General features: G+C 43.2%; 1 protein-coding gene across 3 annotated transcripts in view; it reads right to left on the bottom strand.

The window, feature by feature from the left end:
• Positions 1 to 221: 221 nt before the first annotated feature.
• The window catches only part of LOC124554147 (coatomer subunit beta'), a 174,409-nt gene continuing 160,986 nt past the window's right edge, over positions 222 to 13,644 (bottom strand). Inside the window, exons 16-17 of one of the 3 annotated variants that reach the window (XM_047128213.1) lie at positions 9,521 to 9,684; positions 222 to 454 (exon numbers count right to left, since the gene is read on the bottom strand). In XM_047128213.1, the coding sequence (XP_046984169.1) occupies positions 416 to 454; positions 9,521 to 9,684 (203 nt within the window). In that variant the 3' untranslated portion in view covers positions 222 to 415. Of the gene's footprint in view, positions 455 to 5,621; positions 5,643 to 9,520; positions 9,685 to 13,644 lie in introns of those variants that run through there. The other 2 variants (XM_047128214.1, XM_047128215.1) reach the window with 2 other exon arrangements.

The following is a 13,644-nucleotide window of genomic DNA, read 5'->3' as shown; positions in this document are numbered from 1 at the left end:
CAGCCTGAAAACTGTCGTGCCACTGTAGACTCATAAGCAGACACGTGTGTCTCGGCAAACCAGGCCAAACTTGTTCTACATCTGAAGGTTTTGCGCCGACTGAACCTGTGTAAAACACTGAGTACTGTGGCAGTGCCGTATAGAGGAACTGCTGTGCCGATCGACAGGGCTAAGGGACTGGATGCACAGTGGGACTGCAATAATCCGCAACATACACAATATAACTATCAAAAGCTAACTGTTTAATACATAATCACATTCAAGTAAACACAAAGTAGCTGGTGCTACCACACGGTGGGCAGTGCCTCCCAGACACATTCTCCCCACACTTTCTCAATACTCTGCAAATCAGTCTCTGCCCGTAAGCAGTGAAGCCTGCCTCCGCTCACAGTCGTGCTGAACACCGGGACGAACTTCAGTCGGTGAGGAACTCGTCTTCGTCAATAGTCACGTCCTGAAACACAAGCGTAATGATGACGCAACCATTTCTCTTCACTCACGACAGTTTCTCTTTCTCTACAGGGGGCAGTCAAAGTCTCGAGGTCGACACCTCCAAAGAAACAAAGTTAGATAATCGATGTTTTTTGCTTTCTTCATTCGACAAATGCTTCCCTCTACTAGGTATGCAACCGTTCCGATTGGCACTTAAGGCGTCGGGGAAAGTCATTATCGAATTTAATTCACTGACGTGTTCTGAAAGCCCATCGTAGCTGTGTTAAAAACAAAAAGAAGTATTAAATGCACGATGGTCAGCTGTTGCATCAATACTTACAAAGAAAGATAAGCACGAGTCGTGCTGCAGTGGTCAAATAAGGTACTGAAGTCAGCCGATTCATAGATGAAGCCCAGTGCCAAACTGAACGTACAGAGAGACCAGTAGTAGTGAAGGAAAGAACTGCCAACTAGTACAGTGCATACACGACTATTAAAAATGTAACCGACACGAGATCACACACGTAATATGCAATTCCAAAGCCATACGAACCGTGTAGTTGTAGTATTTAAAAAGTTATGTAATACACAGAATAAAAAACAATTTCATGTGGAATGTTAGTAATTACAGCAGTTAACCTTGAACCTTAACAAAGACTCAAGTGTATGCATGTCACAAACAGTGCTAAGAGGACAAAAAACTGTTGCAAACACAGCTCACTGATGTCGCCTACGGACCAACGTGGTTGAGGAGAATATTCCCACTTTTAGCCAGCTTGTTGAAGACGATCATCAAATAGCTGTTGCTGAAATTGCTACTGAGGTTCGCATAAGCTACAGTAGTGCACAGGTGATCATTACCGACAACCTCAGATTTCAGAAAGCGTCCACGAGTTGGGTGTCTCATCATCCCACCTCAGAGCACAAATTTCATTGTCTCGAGATGGGAAAGTGGCTACTGACGTGGTACCAAATGTAAGGAGAACATTTATTGCACCAGATTGCATTTTTTTCACAATAATCATAATGTGAAAGCTGCATGCTATCGCCAACTTTTGGACCAAATAAAATGTGTATAGTGTCAGAAATGGCATGTATTTACAGTCTGGGATGTGATTGTGCTTCGTGAGTAATCCTGCCAATGCTAGACTGCTCACAGCTGCCCGAACTCAACAAATAATCCAAGAATTATTCTGGGCAACACTAGAACGTCTTCCCTAGAGTCCGGACTTATTGCCCTGTGATTTTCATTTGTTTGGGCCACTAGAAGAAGCAGCCTGAGGACAGATTTAACAATGACGGTGCTGTCAAAGTGTTTGTGTGCAATTGGTCAATAATACAGGCGAGTTCATTTTACGAAAACAGGACCGAGAAACTGTCTACCTGCTGGCAAAAATGTGTTTCCCATTCAAGAGACTATACAGAAAAATAAGTTCCTGTTTATGAATTTTTGTGAAGCTTAAATAAACTTTTAAGTTTGATTCACCCTCGTAATGGTGTGACTGCCATTCAATTAGTCACAATCAATAGTACGCTCTTGTGGAGCCACGACTGGTGGAGGAGAAGAAGACCAATTGGGACATGGAGACAACTTTACAAGACACAAAGTAAGCAAACCTCTCAATGTGAATTACAGAAATTGCAGGTGGGCTAGCTGTCATCATTATGAATTAATCAAACAATTTGTGAGGAATGACTTGTCCTTTAGTGTCTGACACGGAAATATGTCATGGAACATTTCCGATCTCACCCTAATGAATTAATTAGTTAGTAAGGGGTGAGGAACTGCTATAACCAGTCAAGATCCCACCGGTTGTCTTTTGGAACTGCCACAGTACAGTGCTAAATGATTACACTTTTAAGGGGGCCAAACAAGTGCAGAAGAGAAGTACAAAGTTGCCCTGACAACTTTATGAGGCCACAGAGAAGGATAATCACAGTAAGGTATGTCAGGGGCTGTTTAAACACACACTCACACTCACACTCCTCACTCTCTCTCTCTCTCTCTCTCTCTCTCTCTCTCTCTCTCTACTTGTGTTTAGGCTATCACATTTTTCCTCATCCTCAATATTCTCCTCACAAGGGTTGTGACGTCTTTTCTTCAGATGAAGAAACCAGTGAACAGTAGTCTATTAGTCTTTTCCTGATTGACAATGAGCAGATTTTATAGGTGGATCCTCCTACACATAGCCAAAATGCAATCTACACCCCGCATCTCTGTCAGTTCATCCACCATTGGGAAAAACGTGTGGCAATGAAGGGCGAATACATACGAGGACAATCGACACCGTCACCTATTTTCCTTCCCCGTGCATGCCACATGGTGTGACATGTCTCATTCTACTGTAAAAAGGCACCAGAACACGAATGACAAGAAGCACCGACTGTGGTGTTAACTTGCTCAGGTTCCAGAAATGGTACTATCTTCTACTCTCATGCAACATCAACTGTTATGCAAAAGAAATATTTTAGTTCTCCACGAAACGGAATGGTCACAGAGGTGCAGTCAGCAAAATCGATCAAGTTTCCGAGGATATCTGTCAATAAAGATTTGTAACAGCACAGAATGCTTTTTACACGGGCATCCTCCCCAAAGCTAATGTGATATAGGTCAGCCGTAGGGGTAGGGTCGGGATGTCCCCTGTCTAGCAATATGGCAGTAACAGTACGAGTTGTCTCAAAAACATTCTTTTGAACCAGAAAACTGATTTTGATGAAACAGAGATTCAGACTGACAGGACTCAGTGGGAGAACGCTCTCAGCAGGGTTTCAAAGTTCTGATGACATTTCAATAAATTATTATTCTTTCTGACTAAAAGAGGCCTGTGGTGAAACATGTTGCTCTTGTTGCCGCCCCCCCTCTTAATCCAAACTTTTAAGACTCCCAGACCTCAAAAATCATTGAACAAGGGTTTAGCTAGTAAACTTCTCCTCAGATGAACTGCACCTTCACAGTTTTTTTCCAATGAATCCCAAGTCTGGTGTCTGCCTTCTCTACAGCTAAGATTAATACAGTCATCCCACCTTAAACTACTCTGGACAGACACTACTAGTTGCTTCAAAGTTATGAAGTTTTAATTTCATTTATTTTTCTCTTTCCCTAAGTGAAGAGTAGCATGTAAGACAATGTGTACTGAAATTTATTTTTTAACATGGCACTGAATCTTACACGTGACAAACATGACCTCTCAAAAGTGGCTGGAGTTGTCAGGTGGGTACAATGGTAACAAACTCACTCTCAACCAGCAATTCACTAAAATATTCTGACCAGATCCGATGCGTAATGTGTGTGTTCATCTGAACCAAGCAAATTATTATAATAATGCAACTGAATTAATGTAACTAGTAGATTTATTTAAGAAACTGTAAAATAGCCTTTCTAAAAACTGGCGCAAGAAAACAAACTGCTATTCTCTTATTGCTCTGAGGCCAGTAGGTAATTAAATAGTAATCTCTGTGATGCAGAATACTGTCCAAATGGACTACAGAGCTGTGTTTCAGAGAAATTCTGAGTGACAACTAATTTGACAGACAAGCTCGACAGTATAAGGAAGCATCTGTAAAAGTAAGCGAGGCCAGTTGCTTGCCACCCGTAACACAATGATACTTTTACAAAAATGAACTCTTGTGTTTAAATCTGTTTCAAACTTCTGATTACTTTGCAAAAGAATTAATGTGTTAGAAATTTGACATTAAATACCTAAGTAAGAAAATTTGTTGGAAGTCTCAGGATGAGTATAGCCCGGGTAATCTGCGCTCTACCTAGTTTTTCATGCATCTCAATGTTGATGTCATATTTCCTGAGCTGTGTGTTATACAATGATGTAATTTTGCAGACACATTCACTGGTATATGTGGATACTGTTGCAAACTGTTCGAATACAGTTAGTAGCAAAGAAGTAACAAAATAAAATGTCATGCCTCATACAGATGTTTGACTCAACAGAGAAAATGAAGTAAGAGAAAAACTTTTTTCGTTTCACCATTTTGTAAGAGGGTATCAGTGAGAAAAAGCTCTTAAAGATTTGAAATTATGTGTTAAGTATGTTGGAAGTCACTAAGTGCTCGCATTCTCAAATACTACACGAATACAGTCCAGGTATTCGACCATTGTGAGCTACACTGCCTCAAGACATAATATGCACAGTTTCTAACTGCTACACTTGTCTGTCAATGTTAAACCTGTAACATCTCTTAATGAGTATGTTACGAGAGCTGCTTAAACTTGGTCAACAATTATACAAAATACTTAAAGTTTTGCTTCCCCTGGAAACCATTAGATATGCAACCTGCAACTGCGACGATTTCCCATGCCCCTGGTTAGTCACTTAACAATAGAGATAATCGAGACATCTGGCAGCTGGAGCAATTTAGTTTTTATCCTGCACAGCACCTTGTACATTGTACATTGTCCACTACTGCCATAATACTTCGTGACACAATATGCACACCGAGACAGCTGCTTCAAACGTGATGTTAAATCTGACAAACTCAGATGGTACATTTGTGCACTTGATTGACAAACCTATGCTTAGCAAACACTGAATCCATCAAATAATGTGTTTAAAATAAATAAAGAAAGAAAGAAAGAATTTGTACCATTCTCAACTACCAGCCAGTCAAGCTGTGATCCTCTCTTCTCGTGTCACACAAGTATCACTGCTACACTGCACAGTGGTCACTGAACAATTTACAGAGCCTATTGTTACACAAGACTGGCAGCTCTCACTAGCCATTAACAACCTTACAGTATTTCTGTACACGATAGCTACGTTTTAATGACTCCAATCGTATATTACCTTGGACGAGTTCAATGAAAGTACCCAAACAACAGTTAAACCTGGTAATATGAATCAAAACTGCTTGACATTATTTACAAAGCTACTAAAAAGAATGTATTATTGCTTCACCTTTATCACACATACCAAACTGGGTTTTCAATAAATGAAGAAAAGTGGAAATTGTCTATTTGCTTTTGTGTTAGTCCTTACAACTTCAAAAAGTGATAGCACAGGAGAGGGAAGAAAGAGTAGGTATCTGCTAGCAAGCTACGACGTCCCGCCGAGCACTGCGTGAAGCTTAAGAAACTACTTTCAGAGTGTGTTGCATCGACCCATACTTTGGACAGCTAGTCACTCCTGCTGTACTTTTCCACTCTTACAGCAAAAAGCTACACAGGAAAAAAACTTACCAGGTCCTGCTGTTTATACCTGGAAAAGAACAAAGTTATTAATTCACTCATACTTTGACACGATGTGGCACTTGTCATAACCAAATCGAACTACACAGGGAATTAAAATAGTAGGCAGAGTCTGAAAAATATACTGGGTGGCTGTAGTTAAACTTTCCCTATTCGACACAGTATAACACAGAAACTAATTACTGTACGGGGTGCACAATTTCCAGGTGTCACAGCGCCACCGTCCAGTTCCAACTGTGGCCACCCGTGCCGTGATCAGTCCTCGTGATTCGTAGTCCCATACACCTGACCGGTCGCAGTGCACTTGTTGACGTGTCAACACGAGCTGTGGCAAAAAGAGCAGAGCATTATTGGTGAAGCTCTATTATCAAAACAACAGTAATGCTGCAGCTGCACTTCGGGAATATCACCGGCTGAAAGGATTACGGAAGGGTCCTCTTCCTCCACCCATGCTGTGCCGAGCACGACGAATTTCGAATCGACAGGAGAACTGGGCGTCACTCCGGGAAGAGGCCGACGACCGGTCGCACCACAGGTGGTGGATCTTAAATCGCCGCTGCTACGGCAGACGACACCGCGCACAATTCCCAATCGTCAGGCAGTGCGCGTGCTGTGTCACAAAACAGCTGAACATCCCTTGATCCACTATACGGAAAGTGCTCGGAACCGTTCTCAAATGGCACCCGTACGAGATCCGTGTCGTACAGTCGGTTGCACCACAGGACACACGACGATGTGTCGACTTCGCTCTCCACTTTCTCACACGGACTCAAAGTGACGAGCACTAGCCCTGGGGTGTCCTACGGACAGATGAAGCTCATTTTTCTCTGACGCGTGAGGTGGACATACACAACTGCCGAGTGTGAGGATCTTCACCTCTCGACACTGTGCACGAAGTTCCTCCGCACGGTGAATGTGTTACAGTACGGTGTGGCTTCACGGCTACGTACATCGTCGGCCCATTTGTTTTTTAACAGGTTCGCACTCGAGGACCGAAGACGTGCAGTGTGACGGGCTGGCATTACTGCGATGTACTCCACCGGCACCTCGTGCCCACCGTACAGGAAAGAAGCACTGAACTCAGTTTTCGTGCAAGACGGAGGTCCACTGCACATCACTTGTGAAGTTCGACCCCTTCTCCGAAACACATTTGGTAACAATCGAACAGCCGATCGTTTCCTGACGCTTCGCTGACACGATCGCCCTATCTCACTCTCTGTGATTTCTGGTTGTGGGGCCGCCTGAAGGACAGGGTTTTCCAGGGGAGCATTTACACCGTGTGCCGATCTGAAGCGCAGCATATCGAGAGAGGTAGCCAGCATACCTACGGACATGCTCCGTTCTGCCGTGCGGAACACAATTCTGCACTTTCAAACTCTTCTGGACACTGACGGGTACCGTACTGAGCCACTCGTGTAGCAGTAATGGTACCGGTATGTAATGGTACGATGTACTGAAGCAGCACATTAAAAGTGTTTCAATTGAACTGATTCTGCATTACTTCTTTTTCCTGTGTCCTCGACATTAATGCTACCGAATTTGGTACTCCTACAGTAATTAATTTCCGTGTTATAGCACGTTAAATAAGGAAAATTTAATTATAACCACCCGGTAATACAGAAAAAATTGCCAGTAAAGTAAAAGATAGAGGGAAGATAGCATGTGGTGAAAAAATAGAAATAACAACAAACTAACCTGCACAACAACATTAGCATTACTGCAACTATCTTTGTGAAGTGTTTTGGCATCACAGCATAAACTGAAGAAGTGCCTTACTCTACATCATAATGCCACTTACTGTTTTAGCAACATACCAAATACAAACAACAGTTCCAACTCTTCAACAGTATTTTTGAATATATAGCTTAATATTTATACACACATAAAAATGAAGTTCAGAAACCGCAAATATATATATAATAAAAGAAAATGTCTGCTGGTGTCTGTGTATGTGCGGATGGATATGAGTGTGTGTGCGAGTGTATACCTGTCCTTTTTTCCCCCTAAGGTAAGTCTTTCCGCTCCCGGGATTGGAATGACTCCTTACCCTCTCCCTTAAAACCCACATCCTTTCGTCTTTCCCTCTCCTTCCCTCTTTCCTGATGAGGCAACAGTTTGTTGCGAAAGCTTGAATTTTGTGTGTATGTTTGCGTTTGTTTGTGTGTCTATCGACCTGCCAGCGCTTTCGTTCGGTAAGTCACCTCATCTTTGTTTTTATATATAATTTTTCCCACGTGGAATGTTTCCTTCTATTATATTGATAGCTTAATATTTATACACACATAAAAATGAAGTTCAGAAACCGCATATATATAAAAAATTATGGAAAGAAGAGCTATACAAGGATGCTATCTGTTAACTGATAATATTTAAATTAAACGAACAGTCTGCTTCCGCACACAACCTAGACTCCACACTCTCCTCGCACACGACAAGCAGAGAAATTATTTCGCAGATTGTTCCGAGTACAGGCTCCGCAAATACAACATACGCAGTTTGTGGGACGTACATCCCCCTCCTCTGGAACATCATCATTCATGTTCTTAACTACACTGGCTGGAAGAAAAAGTGAAACGCTCAGAAGGGGAGCAGAGGGAGGGGGAACAATGAAAATTCACAAGGCAGCCCGGACGCACGCACCCATTTCGTCGAGGAGGCTGTCAAAAAGCTGTCGTATCCACTACCGTGCGAGCTAGCCCGTGACTGTCGTAACCGGTCCTCGGAATGCCAGTGCCGCCACGGGGCCAGAGTCCACGTCCGAGCCGGTCACACACACGTCCTACCGGGGACAGAGCCGAGGACCTCGCCGGCCACGACACCGGTAACTTGGTGCAGTGCAGAAGTGCGATTCACCACCGAATACAATGCGACGCCTTTCGATCGCAGTCCGTCCTCCCCGGCCACGACACCACTCCAAACGCGGCAGTTTGTGTTGTCGTATACCGTTACGTCCGAAAGCCCCGAAGGCCAATATTGGACGAGTTGACAGGCCGGCCGAAAAGAGACCCGCAGTGAGACCCCCTTCAAACTGTGTCGAGTGGTGACGACACTGTTTTTCACAAATGTGTGGGATCTCCACATCCTTCACAGAGATCACTCAACATTTGATGATGTTCACCTCCCTAAAATACCGTACCAGGCTCAGTAACAACACTGAACACAGACACTTACACGAATGCGTAGCGTCTGTTCTTTAAGGCATTCCTGAAGGAACAGACACCGTGTGGAATCTCCAGCTGTGATACATATTAATGTAAATTGAAGATGGAGGGGGGAGAAAGGAAAGGGAAGAAACTATTGATGTCAGCTACATCAGGGCTTTATGTGGAATCACTGCAGATTGCATGCGGTGTCTGTTCCTTCGGACACGTCCGGAAGAACAGACACTGTGCGTTCGTCTAACCGAGCTGCCTCAACTAGCAATAAATCCACAACCTCCGGCACCTGTTTGACAACCGACAGGAATCTAAAAATTAGCAAGCGTTGAGGACAGCGGACGGGTGACGCTAGGTGGGAGTGTGGGTCAGCTGGGGAGCATACTCTCCTCCCTCTACCGTCAATTTACGTAAGACGAACAGAAGTAACACACTCTGGTGGCCGTCCCACCTGTCAGGGAGAGCTGCAGTTCTAACTATTACCTACCTGCCGACCGAGTACGTGTGTGAAGTTACACTGACATTTGAACATGTCTTCTGGGGGCTTCACTTTTTTGGTCAGGTAATGTACCATAATTGACTAGATTATAACGTTAAACCTCGACAGCACAATAGGTCCCTACAAAATTTGTCTTCGGGTGGTTCCAAAACGCTACCGGATCACAGCAGCTGTCAAAGCAGACCCGTGTTGTAGACTGTGCAGCAGCTACGTGGGACTATGCGAGGAGCTCACCAGGTTCTCCGTGCCGTTGTCGTCCAGATTCAGGTTGTCGATGTCGATATCTATGTCGTCCTCGTCGAGCAACGGGTCGGGCTTCCTCTGGACGGGAGCCGCAGCTGGCGGAGGTGCCGAAGCCGGCTGCGGGTCTGCCGCTGCCGCCACGGCCACGGCCACCACTGTAACAGCATAAACGTACATTCCACACTGCGGGAAAACATCTTAATTGGCACAAAAATGTCACAGCTGCCTCACTTTCCCGCTCCTTGTAATTGCCATAAACAGGATTATTCTAAATTAGTTACCCAAAAGTAATAGTAAATATACTGCTAGCCATACAAAACGCAATGCCAAGAAAGACCAGAGATATCACAGCCAAACTGACCTCGGAGACAACACTTTGTACAAACATCACGCCACTGAAGACACGCACCGTGCGAAGTGAGGAAGGTGACGAAATCGGTCTCCAGTGTTGCTGCCGCTGCTGGCCGAGTTCCGCTACACGCCTCGACATCGAATCGGAGAGACTCCGGATGTGTTCTCGGGGTATAGCAATCCATGTTGCTTCCAAATATTGCCGAAGTCGATCTGGTGTAGCAGTGGGTGGTGTATACCAGGCCAGTCATTCCGTAGCCATCGACCAAAAGTTTTGATACGCGAGAGAGCGGGAGAACGGGGAGGTTGAGGCAGCAATGCAATCCGATGGAGGACAGAGGAGACACAAACACTCTGTGCCACAATGCGGTCACACATTATCCTGTCAAAATGTGGCCATCGGAAGATCTGAAGTAACGGGAGGGGGGGGGGGGTATGACAGCCTCCGACACTTCAGGCATGTAATGCTGGCCGTTTTGTGTACCGACTTTGTGTACTTAGAGGCTGCGGGACTGGAATCTGGTACCAAACTGAACTGTAACATAGGGTGCAGAACCAGTACAGTGATGCATAAGGCAACAGTTCAATGGTCTCTCAGCACAGTGCCTCCAAGTTCTAATCTCCCTATCGTGGTAGAGCAGGTGGAATCGGGATTTGTCAGTACAAACAATGTCGTTCCATTCAGTCGTCCACATCCGTCGTACATCGCACCGATGCCGGCACAAACGCCCGCGGCATCGGCATTGGTGGTAAAAGCAGCAGTGGACGCCTTGCGGACATTCCACTCTACTGCAAACGACATCTAACAGTATGCGTGGACACTGCTTATTGCACAGCAGACCGAAGTTGTTGCGATACGGTTCGTGATGTGACAGAACGATCCGTCACTGCCGTGCAAAAAATATGCCTGTCATCACACATAGCGGTGCGCCGAGGTGGGTGGAATCGACTCTGTCAGTCTGTCGTTCCCTCCTGCGTGCACCGATTACAGATCCACATCGCAGTTGCTCGGTACTGTCAGACACAATTACAGATTTCTCTGAAGGATAATCTGTAAATCCTTGTAGCCAAGTATTCTTCTTCGGTCGAACTTTGAAACTCGGTCAAAAGATGCTCAATGTCTTCTACGAGGCATACCGAAGCTGCTTTTGCGAAGTAACCACGCAAAACAAAAATCACAATATGTTCACATGGCCATCTGTATAGCCTGAGGGTAGCAGGCCACGTTGTGAGGGGTATGTACACACCGAGTCAAAAGAAGTCTACAAATAGAGCAAGTTTGAAGCTGAATGTTCCTAAGCCAAAAGCAGGGGGAATTTTATGATGGCGACTGTAGTGTAAGACGTACCAATTGCAACTGATCCAGGTCTAAAGTCGTAGTGACAGCCACATTATTATTTCTGTATGAAGATGATTAACAGGAGGGAAAAATGAATATAATTTTCTTGCCAAGATAGTGCTCAGTGATGAGGCCAAATCCCACCTTAGTGGAACATTAACCACCACGAAGTGCTAATACGGGGTATGCAGAACCTGCCTGAGGTCTCTGAACACACACTAGACTCTCCAAATGTGAACATCTTTTGTGCACTGACTTCCATCAAAGTGAACCAACTGTATTTTATTTCCACAGGCAGGCTGTAACAGGAATTACAGGGTGTATACGCGGTCAAGGAAAAAAATTCTCTGGTTTCTCCCGGATTTCTCGGTTAAAAATACACTTTTTCCCTGTTAACTGACAGTATATTTTCTTTCGCAACTGTATAACTTATCAATCCTTTGAATGGTTACGGTTTTATAAATGGGCGTAGAACTTCTCGGTGCTTTGGAAAATGAAACTCGGGGGGGAAAAAAAACACTTTTTGGAAAGATGTTTGATATGCAGCAACACATACGCTGCATATTTTTGTATTACAAAGTATAAATTCGAATTCCACCAAACACCGCATTTTCCTTTCCGAAGCATTGAAATTGAGATTGCGATGCGTTTTTTTAAGCCGGTCATAGCTCGTGTCACGTGATCTCACCAACCAATGACAGCGGATATGCAGAGTTTCAGACATGTGGTGTAGTCAGCAAATAGAAACATCACTGTTAAGTAGCCCAAACAAGTGAACAGGAAAAGTTAATGGTTTAAATTAATATATAGAGTGTTGCTACAAGAAAAGCAAAGCTTTCACATGTAATATTGGTCTCTAAGGCCAATACGCTGCAAGAGAAACTAAGCTTTCACATATAATGTTGATCTCTTATGCGCATACTACTTTTTAAGATATATCACACAAATGTGCCAGTAAAATTTTTAATAATGATGTAGATGTCTGATCTTCTGGGCTCAAAATTCTTCTAAATGGCTCATCATAAAAGAGCTGATTTTTAATTGAGAGTCCCAGATTCCCAGTGAAGTAGGCCCCAACATGATATTAAGCTTTTCAGTGTGGTTTTCGGGATTTCAATTTTCTTGAGTACCAGTACTTTGTTATCTTATGTTTGGTTCTTTGTTATGACATAAAGCCATACGTGCTAGAAGATGAAAACGTACACTTGAAATGCACTGAACAGTTGAAACTACCGAATAGTGTGGAATTAAACACTTCATTTCAAATATATTGACTGCCTCAGCAGAAAAGATTAATAAAAGAAAATTTCTTAAGGAAACCGACAAAAATAACTTCATTGTTCTGCAAGGCAATTAATGCTTAACTGTCAGAAAGGCGGAAATAAAATAAGATCTGAAACTAATAACGTATTTTAGACTTCTGTAATTATGTGAATGCATTTTAATTCACATGATAGCTCCCGGACACAGAAATCCATTTTGTTTCCATTTGACATGAGTGCAGTAAACAAAGAGGAAACAGGAAAGTCACTAAATGTAAACACGGGCCATGTGGAGATTACCCACTGCCCTATTATAACTCAGACTGCTCTGCGCATCAGCCCCGTATCGACAATATTTCCGAACTGAGTCAATACTAGATAGTGGTGTCCCTCGAGCATTTGAGATAAGATGTCAAAAAATTAAAAAAACAAATTTTCAAAAATACGTTCATATTGTAGCACACACCTTTCTGAAGAGTCTGATACATGAGACATATGTGTTCGAGGAAATGGAAAAGATGTTATTTGGTCTTAATTGTGCCAAAGTGCAGTGCCACAGTTCTTCAGACAGCATTCTTCTATCACATGTCACTGTATTTCGCTCTGTGGAATTGAAACGTGTATATTTTGTACTGGATGCCATCAAACTATATTCAGGAAAGTGGAAATTAAAATGTCCTGTGGTGCCTCTCCTGCTTACAGTCACCCGATTTGACATCTTCAGAAAATTTGCCCTCTTTATTCCCTATTAGCTAACAACTTGCTGCTTTGTGTGACATAAAATTAAGTATAGGATACATAAAACCAGTAAAGACAAGAGACAAGCAAGACATTACGCATTTCTTCAATCCTTAACACCTAGAATTTTTTCTCTCTTATCTTGTTACAGCTTTACATGGCATGCTTTCCTTTCTAAAAAAAGAGTCTTTTACCTCATCAAAGTTCGTCAAACGTTTTGCTACATGAAAAATCAAAATGTCGTCATCCAATACTTAAAAAGCTATTACTACAAACAAGACCCAAGACTGATGTGGTTTCTCGATCTGATTACGCCTATTTTGTCACTGTCTGCTAGATAAAACAAAATAGGCCATTTTAATACTGCAGCAATTGTAAAACACACCAAATAAATGAGACTGTTTTGGCACAAATGGTCATCTAAT

The sequence above is a fragment of the Schistocerca americana genome, chromosome 11 (assembly GCF_021461395.2).
Source record: "Schistocerca americana isolate TAMUIC-IGC-003095 chromosome 11, iqSchAmer2.1, whole genome shotgun sequence".
NCBI classification, from domain to species: domain Eukaryota; kingdom Metazoa; phylum Arthropoda; class Insecta; order Orthoptera; family Acrididae; genus Schistocerca; species Schistocerca americana.
The sequence above is the reverse complement of the archived record's forward strand: the minus strand, read 5'-3'. Positions and strand labels throughout refer to the sequence as shown.